Raw genomic sequence first — 18,710 nt, forward strand, 5'->3', positions numbered from 1 at the left:
CCACTGACAAATGTCCAGAATTTGACCCATATAATTGAGCCAGTGCCATGCCATCATACATGAGAAAATATTGAAGAAGTCTTGGGTATACTCTGTTGGCTATCGCTTCAGCGTGACTCCAGCTAATCAGTTTTGGCCAATGCAAACAATTTTTTACTACTCTATTATCCAGCTTTATAAGAGAACATACAACATACCTGTTTTAATTTGTTTTTCACTGGTAAATTTTATATATATACATGAGACCCGAAGAAAAAAAAAAATCTGTGATTTTCTACATCCTTAAAACAATTCTATAATTTAGAGTTTTTACATTTTGTTTTTATTTTTAATTTTACAGCATGTCCCTGTAGTGGACAACAGGACTATTTTAGTTCGAAACGACCGCCAGACAACAAAACTTTTCAGGAATTGGCTGTAAAGGGATATTAATCCAATATTATTGTAACGAAAATGAAACAAAAGCCATTTTTTACCCGTTTGTATTAAAATTCCTGAAACAGTTTAGTTGAAAGAGAGCTGAACTCAAAAAAAAAGAAGTGATGTTAATCCAAAAAAATTTTTTAACATAAAAGTAATTTAAAACTGATTGTCATTCTCTAATTGTCTTTAATGCTCTAACTGTCAGACTCTAAATCAGAGTCTCCCTCAATTATTTTAAAAAAGGATGATATTTTGAAACACAAACAAGTTAACAGTTTTGAAAGCTAATTTTTGTTCCTGACTTTAATAAACAAATGTATATGTAATAATAACAGAAAAAAAACATTTAAAAAGCTAAATTTTACATGCCTCTTTCTTTCCCATAAAATGTGCATGTTTGTAAGTCAGCCATTTTGGATGCAGTGTAAGAAATGGTTCCTAGCATGCCAGCCAATCAAACGACATATCACTAGAAAGCCCAGGATGTCCTCTGAACAGTACAACAGGACTTGACAGAGTAGCTCAAACAATTCAAAGAAAATTCTTTTAAACGCAATGTCCACTACGAAGGACACAAGTCAATGGGCGGGGTCTCAGGAGGATATATATATATATATATATATATATATATATATATGATAAATTATGTTATCAATTTGTATTGTAAAAATATAATACATTTTTTTATTTAAAAAAAATCTTCATCTAAGTTTATGTTATAATATACTGCCATTTGAGTGAAGTTTGGATATCTTTTGCAGCACTTTATTATGCTTTTCACATAGTTACCCATGACATGAATCAAATACCACCACAACCATACCTTCACAGTGTCTCACACATCCTGGTTTATCTTAAGGCAAACAACAGAAACAGCGACAGTGATTCTATATCTGCCAGTAGTTCAATTTCAGTCTTTACATCAATAAATCACAAACAGTCCTGAAAACATAAATCCTCAATCAGAGCAGACACATTTTATCTCATTAAAACTGTAAGATTAATCATGTAATCAAATCAAAGGAATATATGAACACTTCCCAAAAAAACAAACAAACAACAACAACAAGCGGGCATTATTTTAGCCCTAATCAGTAATGGCACATTTCATTGTCCTTCAATCATATCAAAATATATAGGAAATTAAAATTATAAAGACAAAACAAGCTTTTAGTGTAACATACAGTCTACACAAAATTACTTTCATCTGTAGTATATGCAGTCCAGTTGTGATTACAGTTTATTTTGTATAGTATTTTTTGTTATAGTATTTCACAGGAGTGTAATATTTCTGTCATTGACATACAGTACATTCACAGATAAACGCAGGTACAGTATGAAATGTTGAACAGGCAAAAAGTAAAATACTAAAAAGTAAAAGGTTTTTACAGTCACCCCTCAGGTAAGAGAACCGACCATGGCCACGCATTTACCTTGCAAAAGCTATTATTTACACAATAAACTTCTGACACATTCACCATCCCCAAAGGGAACGGTACCTGCTGCAGGTAAAATATATACAGCAACAATTTCCACACAATAAGCTCTGAAGAAATTAACCTTGTGTTGGAACGGGGCAGAGAACTCGCTATGCTTGATTTTCAGTAACTAATAACTCATCCTGACACACACACACGCACGTCGTGGCCTTACGTCACCCCCTCCACTCTTAAGGCAAATCTGAATAAAAACGCAAACAAAGCAAATTTGGCATTTTTATGTTGATCTGTTGCATCAGACATAAGACAGAAAAATGCGTTTTGACACCTCATAAAGTGGACTGATCAGTTCGTATCAGCAGAACTGAACAGTAAGAGCTTGCTGTTTGCATGGCATATAGATGAAGGAAATGGCCGAGATGTTTCTCAAAACACAGTACACTTCTTGCCCCGCTTCTTCACAGGAGGAGGGCACAAAACAGCACGGATGGCCTCATCAAAGACGGTTTTTAAACCCCGCTGCGTGAGAGCAGAACACTCCAGATACTTCACAGCACCTACAAAGACAGAGAATCCAAAAAGAGAGAGAAACACCATTAAAATTTTAGGTGTTTAGGTGTTTTTTATAAGTGGCTGTTCTGTATAATACAGTTGAAGTCAGAATTATTAGCCTTCCTGATTTATTAACCCCACCCCATATATATTTTCCCCTCAATTTCAGCTTAACGGAAAGAATAAAATGTCAACACATTTCTAAATATAATAGATTTAATAACTCATTTCTAATTACTAATTTATTTTATATTTGCCATGATGACAGTAAATTATATTTTACTAGATATTTTTCAAGACACTAGTATTCAGCTTAAAGTGGAATTTAAGCCCCGGTCAGATCACATGATTTTGTCACAATTTCCTTGATGTAGTGTGTCGTGGGGAGTCGTAAACGACAATTGGGCGTCGTGACCCAAGGTTAATTTTTTTCTTCTCGTGTAATGTGGCATAGTTCACGACAACCAATACAATGTCTGCAACGCCTCACGTCACCATCACAGGAAGTCTATCATGTTACATTTTTTCCCGATCTTTATGATGAGCTCCGTCACATGGGTGACACTGGACAATAGGAGCACATAGTTTATCAGTTATATCCGCAGGTGCTGCCGTTAATACGTCAGGTAAAAAATAGGCTGCATATTTACTTATGGGTGGATAAGATCAATTATTGGTTATGCAAACTTTAACTAATTTTTCTGAACTATTAAAGTATTTTAAGCGATTTTAACTGACAGACTGACACAAATATGCAGACATCTTCCGTCTGAGTTTGTTCTTTCGAGGTAATCTGGAAACACTTTCAGTGCTGCTAATACATTGTAAAAGCCTGTCTTGCTTATTTAAACTACTTGATTAAACTAATTAAATTGAAACTCACCAGCAATGGATGATTTTGTCATTAAAAATCAAAAGTTTAATTTAAGTTTCTCTGAAACGGTGAATTTCACTTTAAGATTAGGCTAGATTTATTTATTTAACAAACCAGTTTGTGTTTTGGCGCTGAAGCATGGCTGATTCTGAAGCACTTCACCGCAGATGTTATTTGTTATTTTTCTTAATCAAGTAGATAACTGACAAACAAACAAAAAACATTAAAATTAAGATACAAATTATAGCGAATGAAATTTGTTTAAAAAAAAAAAGAATTTACAAGGAAAATATATAAATTATATTTTAGTTTGAGCCCATCCACTACTCCACTGTGCGGGTTGATTTGTTTTGCTCTCGAAAAAAGGACTTAATTATTGCTTCACAGTGATTGTATCACAAACCTCATGTCATAAATTAGCTAATTTTTTAATATGTAATTATTTTAAAGATTATGTCTCGGGCATCTGATTTTTCTTGCTGCTGATGTGCTTTCATTTTCTGTTTTTTCTGTGCTTTCATGTCTCACTCATGGCAAATTCAGGCAAGGGAATGTTTAATAAGCAACCCATGGCTAGAAAACATACATTTAGATTTAAAAGAAAATATCTCAATATTAAAAAGGAAATATACGTTTGATCGTATCAATGTTCTTATGAATGCCCTTAAATATTGTAGCCTAGTTGTCAGCAAGCATCAGTGTTTATTGAGACTTACATAGGATTAAAAAACATTTAAATTGACAAAGGAAATACTGTTATAGCAACACTTGTGTCTGCTTTGGGAAATAACGCTCGTCGTAGATGTCACAGGATGACTGAAGAACGTGTAGTCTGGTACATTAGCTACCCACAATAAGTCAAGATTTTATCAAGACAAAATGGCATAAATATGACATAGTGACTTTTGTGACCGACAATAAAAGTAGTGTGATCTGATCTTTAAAGATGTAACTATAGGTTAATAATGTTATTTAGGCAGGTTAGGGTAATTAGGCAAGTCATTGTATAACAATGGTTTGTTTTGTAAACCTTCTTAAAAATATTGTTTGACGGGGCTAAGAATTTTGACCTTAAAATGGTTTTAACATATTTTAAGATGCTTTTATTCTAGCCGAACTAAAACAAATTAGACTTTGTCTAGAAGAAAGAAATATTATAAAAGTCTGTAAGAAATACAGTGAAAATGTCCTTGCTCTGTTAAACATCATTTGAGAAATATTTGAATAAAAAAATAATCACAGGAGGATGAATAATTTTGACTTCAACTTTATATATGAATTTTTTGGAGTCAAGTGTATCCAGCTTACAATAAAATAAATTAAGGGACCTTCTATGACGTCTTAGGTAATCTATGACTGGGGTTTTGGGGGTCAGTTAAAACATTTGAAGAAAAAACGTAATAATAATAATAAAGATAATAATAATAATAATAATAATAATAGAAACAATAATAATGATGATGATGATGATGATAATAATAACAATAGTAATAATAATAATAATAATAAAAACAATAATAATAAAAATAATAATTAAAATAGAAAAATATTTTTAAAAAGTTTTACAGATGAACACACTTTTCTGTAAAAAGGACTAGCAAGGAAATTGACATAAGTTGAATCATTCATGCAAAATTATGATTAAGCTTCAAATAAATGTGCCAGTTTTCCACACAGGGCTATGTAGTTTTGAATAAAAACCTTTATTTTAAATACTAAAAACTTCATGATGTAAGCTAAATTGGTGTGGTGACCACTAATAAATAAGGGACTAAGCCAAAGGAAAATGAGTGAATGAACTTCATGATGAGTTTACTTGTGTTGTCTTTGACTAATATTTAAATATGTTTGATGATCTGAAACATTTAAGTGTGACTAACATGTAAAAAAAAAAAAGAAATCAGGAAGGGGTCACATGCTTTTTCACACCACTGCACAAACCATTCTTACCAATTTCTCTAGCCATAGCAAGACCTTGAGGGTAAGTGATAGGAGCTAGTTTCTTATCCCGTAGACGTTCAATAGTGTCCTTGTCATCCCGCAGGTCGAGTTTGGTGCCCACAAGTATGATGGGGGTGTTAGGACAGTGATGGCGAACCTCAGGGTACCACTATGAAGAGATGAAATGTGTTAAAACAAGGCCACCTATTTAAGCAGTCCTGATGTACAGGAAATATTGCAATGTTATTCTTGATAGATACGTACCTTTGCCCTGACGTTCTCAAAGGATGCAGGGCTCACCAGTGAGAAGCAAATTAAAAACACATCCTGTAGAAAGCAAAAGGAGACTCTTTGTAAAAAATCAATGCTATCAATTATTCATTTTAGATTACATTGCACTATATAAAGCAGAGGACATTGGAAAACTGAAATATAGACCTCTGAAATTATATATGTACAGTTAAAGACAAAAAACTAGCCCTCCAGAGAATTTTTTAATGTTTTATTTATGTTTTAAAGAGAGAAGATTTTTAACATTTTTAAACATAAACGTTTGATTTGCTCATTTGTAATAACTAAGCTTTAAATAGGACTAGTCATTTTGCCAGTATTCAACATAAAGTCCAATTTACAGGCTTAACTAGATTAATTAGGTTAACTAAACAAGTTACTGTAGATTAATTAGACAAGTCATTGAACAAATGTGATTTGTTATGTAGCCAATTAAAAAAAATCTTAACAGGCTAATAATATTGAATGTAACAGTTTTTACTTTTTTATTATTAATAATAATTTTTATTTCAGCCAAACTAAAAACAAGCTGTTCTGCAGAAGAAAAATATAATAGGACACACTTTGAAAAATTTCCTTATTCTCTTAAACATCACTAGGGAATATTGGAAAAAGAATAAAAATTTTACAGTAGGACTAATAATTTTCTCTTCAAATGTACATCACTTTTATCATTTCAAAGAAAAAGTGCATATATCATTCAGGGTATGGTTGCGTTGGTAAGACTTTACTCTATTTGAATGAAATGTATTACAGTGATAGCTCAAACAAAGCTCAAATGTGATATTATTATATTATTATTTACAAAAAGGAAGCTCAAGTTTTGAGCTTTTGATCCATTTGATGCAACTTTTTTCAATAAAAGTATTTTAAAAATTAATTTTGACCGCAAATGTTTTAATGCTGAAATACATTTTTATATTGACAAAAAGAGGTAAGTGGACGTATCCATACATTTTCCAAATGTGTATATATATATATCTGGACAACTAATGTTTTTGCTATCTCCCTAATGAGTTTGTTTTGTTTTTTTAGCCTAATGATGGCTTGCTTGACTGATGGTAACATCTCTTTTGATCTCATCTTGAGAGTTGACCGTAACAGATTCCAAAGGCAAATAGCACACTTGAAATGAACTCTGGACCTTTTATCTGTTCATTGTAATTAGGATAATAAGGGAATTATTAAGGGACACATGGCCATGGAACAGCTGAGAAGCCAACTGTCCCATTACATTTGGTCCCTTAACAAGTGGGAGGCAAATATGTAAACTGTTGTAATTCCTACACCATTCATCTGATTTTTTTCATCGGATATCCTCAAATTAAAGCTGCCAGTCTGCAGTTAAAGCACATCTTGTTTGTTTCATTTCATTGTGTTGGTGTATAGAGCCAAAACTGTTAGAATAGTGTTGATGTCCAAATATATATGGTCCTGGCTGTTTATACTATATTAACTAATGACTACATGCACAAAATACTGTCCAATTGTAATTTTTGATTATAATTTACAAAACAAGACACAGCAAAAATATAGTTTATTCTTTATAATCAAATGTCTAGTTATGAATGCAGTCTTAGTAATGAATAAAATAAAAGTATGTTTTTTTTTGGTAAACAAACTTGCAAGAAACGACAGCATTATTATCACTACTCATTTAACAACTATATTATTAACTACTCAAAAAAAACTTTACTCCTAGCTAATCAAAACAATTATTTACAACAGTGTTTCCCAACCCTATTCTGGCAGTACACATTTTTAACCTCTTCCTAATCAAACACACCTGAATCAAACCAGCAGAACATTAGAAGAGACTCTAAAAACTGAAGTAATGAGTTAATGGTTAAGGGAGACGTCCAAAACGTACTGTTGGTGTGCCTTCAGGAACAAAGTAGGGAAACACTGATTTACAATCAGTCAAAATTAGCCAATAAAATAGATGTTTCGGTACCGTTTGGGGGTATGAGAGTGGTCTAAGGCGATCATAGTCCTCTTGTCCTGCTGTGTCCCAAAGGCCTAAGTTGACAGGCTTGCCATCCACCATAACATTGGCAGAGTAATTGTCGAACCTGAGGGTTACAAGCAGATTTTTCACAACATTACACAAATGGGGCCTTAAAGAGCTGACACAAAAGAGCAAAACTGACACAGAAGTTCAAAACTCAACACACTGAACTCACACTGTGGGTATATACTCTCCTGGGAAGGCATTAGTGGTGTAGCTGATGAGCAGGCACGTCTTACCCACGGCACTGAAACACAGAAGACGCTGAGGTGTGAGTGTGACTGAACTACTAAGAGCTTTTGATCATTCAGGCAAAACACTGCAGGTCAATAGATTGTGTAACTGATTGCATTAATATAAAACAAACTTTTTTGTAATACAAGTTTCCCCAAAATGTTATGTTTAGATATGCAAATGAGGCATCATATTATTAAATTTGCATTAATTTGAATACATTCAAGTTTTCAAAATTCAAGTTTTTGTTGTTGGACATAAGTCAAAGGAGTCAAAGAAAGATTTTTACTGAGAGAATTTTGGAAATCTCTATTTATAACTTAATAATTTAGAACATATTGCCAACAACCTGATTTCTTTTCACATTTTTGTAGAATTAAATGCTGTATATAATCAGGCAAATTATCAATGAAAAAAATCCTCATAAAATGCTTTCGAATATAAAAATTAGTAAAACTAAAGTCTAAACTGTAAAACTGTAAAGTCTGGTGGCTGTAATTACTGCTTAAGTGAAAATGTATGGCTAGTGCACATTGTTATTTTTTAGGTAAACAATTAATGTGTGCTAAGTTAATCCACTGAAAAAAATAGTTTTGGTACACTGTAAAATAAAATCTGCAGAATTTACGATAAAAAATTGCCATGTGGTGTCCTCAGTGTGTGACAAATGTCAGTTTTTAGATTCCAACTGGTCTCATTCCTATGTTAGGTGTCCCAAATTACAGAGTTTCTGGAACAAAATATTTCAAGTTTTTTCAGTTACATTAGACATCCTATCCTATATTAATTATATTTGGACTTTCTGAAGAATTTTTGAGACTTACACGAGTACAACAACAGTTTGTTTCATATGGGTTGATCTCTCGAAAAACTTATCCTTTTGTTTTGGAAGAAAAAAGAAGTTTATTCCGCTGTGGTGACCTCAGATTAATAAAGGAACTAAGCCGAAAAGAAAATGAATGAATTGTTGCATATTTCTGCTGCGTTGGTTCTTACAATCAATATTGAGCAAAAATGTCCAGAACTTATCATCGTTATGGACATAAATTTTATTGCGATTAAATATGATATTTTCTATCAAAATCTTAGGTTAAATTACTGTATTTTGTCATAAATAAATGGTTTAACTTGTAATAACATCTACACAATTTAACATTGCCAGACAAACAAAAACACAATGGTTGAGAAAGTTAAGTCGTGTAGATGTTAGTACTTCAAAACACTGGTCAATGACAAAAAAGCATTATTTATCAACATTAGACAAAGCATCAAACTCTAATGTGCATAACTCAAAAGAGAAAAAACTAAAAACAGCAATAATAATGTCAACAAAACTGCATAAAGTGAAGTGAATGAAGTGCCATGCTTACTGTTACGGTACTGCTTACGGTTTAACTTACTGTTAAACCGTTTTTACCATTGAAATTACGAACATTTTTTACAGTGTAAACATCAATCAAAATCTGACCATTTGTATTCAGGGTTTTTCTGTTGACGTCAGTTTGCCAGCTTTAACTACAATATTTTAACCACACCCCTCACCGTTAGTCTGCTACTAGAGAATGATGTGCAAAAAAGCCCCGCCCCTTACTCAATATTCCTTTTCATTTGGAAGTAAATCAACATACTGAAATAAAAAGTCTCAGCAACTTTAGGTTCACACATAGGCTATTGAGATCTAAAGACACAGTTTTTAAAAGTGTGACACACCCAAAAGTGTACTTTGGAGGTTTTCTATGTAGCCAGATCAGTATAAATAATAATAATACATTCGCGTTCATAAAATTCATAAACACAAGATTTTTTTCCTTGACTCTACGAAGAATAATATCTTTCAAGCTAAATTTAGCAATTTAATCAGAGTTATATAGGCTGATAACAATTCAATAATGGGCAAAGTATCTGCACCTATAATTAAATTAGATAATAAATGCATTTACATAACAATTAAAGCGACAACATTTCATGGGATTCAATACAAACATAACATTCTGACAAAATGATATTCTGAAAATACCAGCAGGTGGCAGCACATGATCGTAGTATAAACGAGTCCGTTATTTAACTGATTCATGTGAATCAATGATTCGTTTTAAATTTTTAATTTGTGTTGTGCATTCATGAATTTTATGAATGCAAATATATTATTATTGAGAGTGATCTGGCACCATAGTTTTCTTTACATTGAAAAGGCACATTGTGAAGGGCCACAATCTCTAAAATTGAAAGTTGGAGTGTCTCGCCTTCACGGCACATTAATGAAGGAATGAAGCAGGCAGAGAGGCTTTAGTATAGCATCCAGGCATCACATTGACCTCTCTCCAATAAAATGTCCCACCAGATGAGCCATGAATACAGGCTGACAGCTTCTTGTCATCAAAAAAGCACAGGCTTTATTTAAAGCGGAGTAAAGAGCAGTAAAAGGAAATTAAGTAGCAGGCTGAAAGTAAATAAGGAAGAGAGATAAAAAGTTAGGAAAAGGGGAGGACAAGTGAGGATGTGTGATAATGAATGGGATGTACATTAAAAAAATATTAAAGGAAAAGACCAAAATAGTATGTTTGATAGATGAAAACCCTGAGTAGGCTATAAAATGTGTTTGCAAATAATAGTGTAAGGTGGGAGAGCGGTTAAAACTTAAACGGCTACAAGATGACAAATGTCAGTGAAAAATAGCTAATGTTAATTCTCCACAGCGTGAAAGTGTGAATCAAAGACATAAATTTAGTAATATTTAGAGTTTTGAGTGATGTATTTATTTTTCTATCATTCTCTTTAATATCAGATTAAACTCATATTTTAGTCTTTTTCAAACAGTATCAGTCAGTAATGGCTTCACAGCTAAGATCATTTCATTTTTTATAATTATTTATCATTTTACCGAGCAGCTTTTTAAGCCAATAAATTACTGACAATATTATTAAGCTGACATTTTAGTATACACTCACCGGCCACTTTATTAGGTACACCTGTCCACATGCTCATTAAGGCAAATTTCTAATCAGCCAATCACATGGCAGCAACTCAATGCATTTAAGCATGTAGAAATGGTCAAGACGATCTGCTGCAGTTCAAACCGAGCATCAGAATGAGGAAGAAAAGTGATTTCATTGACTATGAAAGTGGCATGGTTGTTGGTGCCGGATGGGCTGGTCTGAGAATATTTCAGAAACTGCTGATCTACTGGGATTTTCACGCACAACCATCTCTAGTGTTTACAGGGAATGGTCAGAAGAAAAAAAAAATATCCAGTGTGCGGCAGTTCTGTGGGTGCAAATGCCTTGTTGACGCCAGAGGTCAGAGAAGAATGGCCAGACTGGTTTGAGCTGACTGATAATTATCAAGTAGTAATTGCTTCAAAGAGATACAAAATTATATTAAAACATTTAAGCAGCACAATGGCTGTGTTCCGATGGACAACCATGTACATGCAAATGTGTTACAAAATTATTGAAATATTAACTTCTGTTTCGAGAATTACTTGATGAACACAAACATTTCCAATACATGAACTTGAAATATTTTTGATCCACATTTCCAGTATCAATAGTTATTAGGCTCCTGAAGATCATTGGCTATAATGAAGACACAGTAGCCTATATAACAGCCATACGTCATATGTACTCAACACAAATGAACTGATTTTATTTAATGTGTTTTAATTTAATTTAAAATGACCTAATTTCTGGTATATGATAAAATAATCTAGACTACGCTCTGATTTAAAAAGAGAGAGAATTAATTATGAAAGTATTAATGCTCAAGTTGATTCTGGCGATCGCTGTGTGATTTCTGGGAGTGGATCATTTCCACTGGAGCGAATGAAGGTGTGAAAACATGACATCATTACATAGCGATTCCGCCGTACACGCGCATCTCATGTCTACACTGCACGAGATTGAATATTAGCATGCTTCACATATTACATTGTCGCGCTACTTTAAAGGAAAGAGATTCTTTGGGGAAAAGTGAAAAAAAACTGAACGTATACACACAAATTATAAAAGCCGGAGAATACACTTCAGAAAACAGCCTGCCATCACACAGAATATCCACATCTATCCGTCATTTAAAACGATAATGATACGGGAAACGACACAGAAATATTAGGATATGTTTAATAATTATGTAATGGTCCATTCTGTCCGAGCAAACCCCACTCGTTCGCCGATCCAGCCCACAATCCCTCGCAACAATTGCTTTTCACGCAAAAAAAAGCTCCGCACAAACGCATCAGTGCTAGCTTTTATTCATCATCTTACCCGTCGCCGACAACAACACACTTGATGGCTTGCATTTGCAGTTCACGAGTGGTCTCCGACGAGCGAGGAATCTGAAGGAACAGCCTGAAATGAGATGTGGAGGTACCCGTGGGCTGGTACTAATGCTGTTCGGCTGCAGCAGCACCAGCGGTGAGTGGCAGTCGGGGGTATTTCACGATAATTCCGAAAAAACACGAATAGATGCTTCGTGCTTTTCCGGAAGTCTTGTGAGGCGCCGTCTGCTGGTTTCTCTGTCACTATATACGACGCGCTTGCGAAAAGATTTTATAATAGGCTATTGATTAAACACCGAATATTACATTTGGCTTCTTAAGAGCACGTTTATATTTTTAAAGCAGTTGTAAATGAGATTAACAGAGCAGTCACAAGGTCAGTTTAGAGAACAACTGTCATTCCTGTGCCATTTGGTTAACAGTTGTTGTGTTGGGTGTGGAGGGGTGAGGCAGAATTACCCAGATAGATCAGTATAAAATGACATTAATTCACGATTACAAACAATTGTGTGTGCATTTACACACAAAAAAACGCCTCTAACGTACAGTTGAAGTCAGAATTATTAGCCCCCCTGTTTATTATTTTATTTATTTTTTCTGTTTATCGAAGATTTTTTAACACATTTCTAAATATAATAGTTTTAATAACTAATTTCTAATAACTGATTTGTTTTATCTTTGCCATGATGACATGATATTTTAGATATTTTCAAGACATTTCTATGCAGCTTAAAGTGACATTTAAAGCTTAAATTAACCAGGTTAATTGGCTTAACTGGTGTAATTAGGCAAGTTATTTTATAATGATGGTTTGTTCTGTAGACTATCGAAAAAGGATAGTTTAAAGCTGCTAATAATTTTGATCCTAAAATGGTGTTTAAAAAATTAAAAACTGCTTTTATTCTCGCCAAAATAAAACAAATAAGACTTTCTCCAGATGAAAAAATATTATCAGACTGTGAAAATTTACTTGCTCTTTTAAACATCATTTGGTAAATATTTTTAAAAAGAAATAATAATTCAAAGGGGGGCTAAAATTCTGATTTCAACTGTATAGGCTAGTGTAAAAAGCTAATAGGTAAGCTATTTGTCAAAGGGTCAGCATTTTCTGTGTGGGTACACATAGTGTTTTTTAGACGAATACAGGTAAACCAGCAAATGATATACAACTAAACCTAGCTGGCAGCTATAGCTCTCTGTGACTCTCACATGGTGACCCACTGAAGCTAAGCAGCTGCCTGGTCAGAGAACAGTGTTGTGAAACAACCGATCCATTACTGTAAACAGAAAATTAGTATTCAAAGAGTGGTATGATAAAAACATTATATGTTTTAGATCTTTTAGATGAAAATAATCTAATTCTTCAACATAATTCATTTATGAAAAAATTAGATAAAATGTTCCTTTAGAGAATTTAATATTTTAAGTAAAGCTATTCCTATTGCTTTAAAAAAAATTTGCACATAACACTGTAACATATTCAAATGTATCTACTAAATTGCCTGAATTAAAGATTAGAGAAGTAGGTATCCTAGATTTAAAAAATGTAACAACAAATTGGGCATATTTTAAAAAGTTAATTATTTTTAGATTTCAAAATTTAAAAGTTTGAAAATAATATATTTAAAAAAAAGATTTTGTAAATATCTTAAATGGACAATTTTACAGAGAATGAAAGGAATGGAATTTAGGATAATCAAGAATATCCAGCAGCAGAAATTTTACCAAAAAAAAAAAATAATAAAATAAAAAAAAAAAATATATATATATATATAAATATATATATATATATATATACACTCTCAGAAAAAAAGGTACAAAATTGTACCTTTTAGGGTACAAATGGCCCGTCACTGGGGTGGTACCCTTAAGGGTACAAATTTGTACCTCTATTTAAAGGTACAAAATTGTACCTTCTACATTTGTACCCTTTAAGGGACAATTTTGTACCCTAGACACTGAAGGTACAAAAATGTACCTTTTTATATTATATAGTATTTTCAGGGTACTGACCCAGGCATTTTGATCCATTGGTGACTGCATGCACAAATAAATAAATAAAATATTTTGGTTCACAGATGTCCATTTTTATTTACTAATGTAAAAATATTTCATTACAACTCACAACTGAATGTGTTGAGAAATAAAATTACACAGCAAGTATAAAGCAGACATGTAAAACAGTAAAAAGAACAATTTAGATAAGAATAAAAACTAAATAATCTACACTTAATACAAAGACCACAAGAAAACTGTTTAAGATTTATAAACACATTACACAGGCTACATCAAGTACTGCACTTTATAAAGTCCAAAGTGTTTGTCTTTAGTCAGAATACTCGGTCATAATAAATAATTTGTCATCAACATTTTCTCTGTATTTCAGAATAAAGGCAATGTTTCTCTATAAATTGCTTCAACAGTGCAGAAAACCAAATACATCAGTAGTCTTTTCCTCAACATCAGTAGATTACTCCTCATCATCCTCAAGTGGAGTTGTAATTTGTTGTAACACAATATGTGTTTATGCTTTTGGTAAACATGACATGTAAAGCACTCATATCTGGAAAATGTTCTTTGATAGTCATTAGGACCACAAGTTATTTAAAAATTTGCTTTATGCATGAATGATAGCAGTGTGCTGGATTAACTTGATGATTGTGATTATCCCAAGAGCATGTAGAGAAACAAAAAACAAGGTTGATCACTCTGATAACTGGAGTAGATCGAGGCTTGTCACCGTCCACCGTTCATTCAAAACATTCCACTGCAGAAACATCAAGGTGTTCTTCTAATAAGATGGATATGTCAAAAATGTATATTCGTCCACATCATTAGCCCGGCCAATCGCAATCCCATCAACTCTGAAGACTGCCGTGACTCGTCTTGTTAACACAGTTGTCCAGTCGGTGGCCTCCTCCTGTACTTGAACTGTTGGATGTGGTGAAGATGATTCACTGTAAATGACAAAGCAATAATTACATTAATATCAGTCACTCTATCACTGATGAAGAGAAAATCAACATGCATAGAAAGTAAAATAATTAATATTCACTGATTAAAAAAAAAGTATCACAGATTAAAAGACTAATATAAATTTCATTCATTCATTCAATTTCTTTTCAGCTTAGTCCCTTTATTAATCTGGGGTTGCCACAGTGGAATGAACCACCAACTTATCCAGCATATGTTTTATGCTGCAGATGCCCTTCTAGCTGCAACCCAGTATTACGAAACATCCAGACACACTTATTCACACACACATTTATACACTACAGACAAATAAGCTTACCAAATTCAGCTATAGTGCATGTCTTTGGACTTGTGGGGAAACCGGAGCACTTGGAGAAAACCCTCACGAACACTGGATAAATATGCAAACTCCTCACACAAATGCCAACTGACCCAGCCGAGGCTCGAACCAGCGACCTTCTTGCTGTACGGTGACAGCACTACCCACTGCGTCATCCTAATATAAAGAATATCAAGCATTATAAAATGCATTTATCACAGCATATACTAAACAGAAAACAACATACGCACCGGAGCACAACCAAATGTTGAAGTGTCTCGCTTAACAAGGCTGGCAACATGATAAGTGCTGCTGTAAAATCAATTCCTGGAACATAAGATGTGGCATACAAACCAATATGAATGAATCCATCCAAAGCTAGAATTTAATAATAATAATCAAGTGGAGAAAGTTTAGAAAGAGTACCTTAGAGTCAGATCCATAGCATTCTTCAGTTGATCTCTCATCTTTCGATGAATACCTAGAAAATAATTTTAAACATGTGGGTGTACATTTATTGTTGTTTGTAAGTAAAAACCTACAAATTTAAAATAGTATGTAAGCCATTAAAACCATGGTATAGATAATGAGACATACTTACATCTTGTAACTGAGCCATGCTTTCATATGACATGCCTTCACTGGTCTGATGCTGTTAGGCTGCATTCTGTTGTTCAATCTTGTCCTGAAAGACAATTGGAAACTTCAAAAACTTCTGGAAAGCAATAAGATAAAGCAAAAACTATTTACTTATTTTGAGATATTAATAAAATAGGTAAAATAGCTCAAGTTACCAGTTTCAGAACAGATGAGACAAATTATTACGTTACATTAAAGAACAAAGTATAACTTAAAACGTCGATTTATACAACATGGTATGTTAATAATTCTACATTAACATAAGTATAACGTTAAACGATAGTAAAGCACCAACAATTCTGGACATGACAGTTTGTGGACACTTCTCAACATTAATGCAACTTAGACACTGAAACGAAGATATGTACAAGCATACACACGCCACGTTTGTAACTAGCCACGTTTACATAATCAGTCACTTTGCCGGTGACAAAATTGTGATTTTTCTTCACAAAATGGCGGTGTAACTTATATAACCTCTAAAATTACATTTCAGCGGTCAACCGTGGCTAGAAAAATGGCCTCAAAATATAAAACATTATCGATAATTACAAATTTCCAGTATTAATAACAAAAGGTTTTATATCAAGGTATATAAGGACTTTAGTCGCGCGAGCTCCGGGCCACACCGCACATTACTCACGGGTCACGGCCCGATTCCGGTGCACGGATACGGCAGCGTCGCGCTTCTGCCGCCGCAGCTGGCCCGAGTGTATTTTGCTAATTGGGTTGCGATTATATTCCGCCGTGGCAACACTTATTAATAAAGCAGTAACGTAACGTAAGATATAAGGCGCCAATACGTAACGTAGGCGACAAAGGGAACTTTTAAACCGAGAAAACTAACAGCATATAGTACTCACCGTCTATAACGTTATGTCCCTCGGTGACTTCGATATCACATTGTATTAACTTCTTTAATAAGCTGCAGACATCTTAGCAAACTCCATCCTGCAGGCCAGCCCGGAGCACTTAAAGCGGGGGAAAGCCGAGACCGGAGAGTCAGACAAAATCAACAGAACACGGCTTCACATGTAAAAATGAGACTGAAAATATATCTGTAATACATTCTTACCTGAAAAGTGTGGACTCCAAAATAGACTTTTCTTTGAAAAGCGTGCGAAGTTCTGTGTAAACAGCCAGCATACTCGACGGACCGCCTCAGTAACAAACACTACTATAACGTCTCAACAAGCCAAATTCTTAAAGAGACAGCAACATCACCACCTGTATGAAGATGCTGTCACTCTGCATGGTTCTTATTCTACATCCCATATACTATAGGGTCTTAAACAGTAAGCAGACCAGTATTTACGTTTTTAATGATTAAAATTACATTCAATTATAAATCAAATTATTAACATTTTTGAGAAAAAATGTAATTTAAATACATGAAAAAAATTTAATTATTAAAATATTTAATTCAATCAATTTATTTTTTTATTATATTTTTAAATTATGTATTTTAGTATTAATGTTTAGTATTAATACATTTAAATTAGTGTTATATAGTGTCTTGATCTTATCATGAGCCGAGGGTACAATTTTGTTCCTATAGGGAAACAAAATATATAATTGTACCTTTAAAGGTGCCAAATTGGTCCTTTACGGTACAATTTTGTATCCAAATGTGCTATAAAAGGTACAAAAATGTACCTTTCAAACCTAAATCTGGACATCTGTACCTTTATAGCCCATTTGGGTACAGAATTGTACCCTAAGGACCAATATGGGACCTTTAAAGGTACAATTTTATATTTTGTTCCCTCTAGGAACAAAATTGTACCCTCATTGTACCTTTTTTTCTGAGAGTGTATATATATATATATATATAGAGAGAGAGAGAGAGAGATAGATAGATAGATAGATAGATAGATAGATAGATAGATAGAGAGAGAGAGAGAGAGAGAGAGAGAGAGAACATGGGAATGGTAGGTTGCTGCCAGAAGTGGTGTTAGCGAGACCAGCAGGGGGCGCTCAACTTACGCTCTGTGTAGGTCCTAACGCTCCAGTATAGTGAATGTAACTCTATACTGCTCACTAAAGGACAATAAACCAAGGTCCTTACTTTCTGTGGTTGTTAAAAATCCCGAATTCAAAAAAGAGTAGGGGCTTAACCCTTCCCTGTCCATCATAATTCATCATTTTCATCACTTTGTCTTCTCTCTGTGTGGTGTGCGGTCTGGTGCAATATGGCTGCCACCAGGTCATCCAGGTGGATGCTGCACAGTGGTGGATGAAGGGATTCCTCCCCCAAAAAATGTGTAAATTGCTTTGAGCATTCATAAAACAACAATTTAAATGTACTGAATTATTGTTTTTACAGGTGTTAATGAATAATTATTTTGACTTGAAACAGGCAAGGGTGAAAAATTATTAATAAAACACTATATTTCACATAGCCCATTTTGTTCTACGAGTTTTATCTCCCAGGACGCTAGCCTATTAGCATATATGATAAATAAATATATCTCAACTGTCAATAATAATCATAATATCAGTTTGGGTGTTTATCTGGTTATTTATGATGGTGACGGCAGTTTTCTAGAGGTTGACAGCACATTCCATCAATGAGGAACAGAGAAAGTGAAGGGTTTGGAAAGTGACGTTTGCTTTGTTGTGTGTGCACAAGGATTCACTCATTAACTTAACTTTAACTTCCCTTTATTACTTACAGTAAAGAGAAATTGAGATTCGCTTATAGAGAGAAAAGTGGGAAAAGTCTGCCCCACAGCCAGATT

At 33.7% G+C, this 18,710-nt stretch overlaps 1 protein-coding gene and 1 long non-coding RNA gene across 2 annotated transcripts; both read right to left on the reverse strand.

Annotated features, from left to right (window-relative positions):
- Positions 1 to 1,310: 1,310 nt before the first annotated feature.
- Positions 1,311 to 12,180, reverse strand: rac3a (Rac family small GTPase 3a). The gene is given in 6 exon segments (NM_001002754.2): positions 1,311 to 2,419; positions 5,239 to 5,398; positions 5,494 to 5,556; positions 7,475 to 7,592; positions 7,704 to 7,775; positions 12,025 to 12,180. Coding segments are annotated over 6 exon segments (579 nt in total). The 5' UTR covers positions 12,060 to 12,180; the 3' UTR covers positions 1,311 to 2,288.
- Positions 12,181 to 14,103: 1,923 nt separating this feature from the next.
- On the reverse strand, positions 14,104 to 17,148 carry LOC147845698 (uncharacterized). Its single transcript, XR_015481024.2, has 7 exons — positions 17,045 to 17,148; positions 16,833 to 16,940; positions 15,932 to 16,015; positions 15,757 to 15,811; positions 15,582 to 15,657; positions 15,331 to 15,507; positions 14,104 to 14,995 (listed from the first exon to the last, which is right to left on the reverse strand). It is a non-coding gene; the product is annotated as an uncharacterized LOC147845698 (long non-coding RNA).
- Between the last annotated feature and the right edge of the window lie 1,562 nt (positions 17,149 to 18,710).

This window comes from Danio rerio, chromosome 3 (assembly GCF_052040795.2).
Source record: "Danio rerio strain M-AB ecotype USA chromosome 3, GRCz13ab, whole genome shotgun sequence".
In the NCBI taxonomy this organism is placed as follows: Eukaryota; Metazoa; Chordata; class Actinopteri; order Cypriniformes; family Danionidae; genus Danio; species Danio rerio.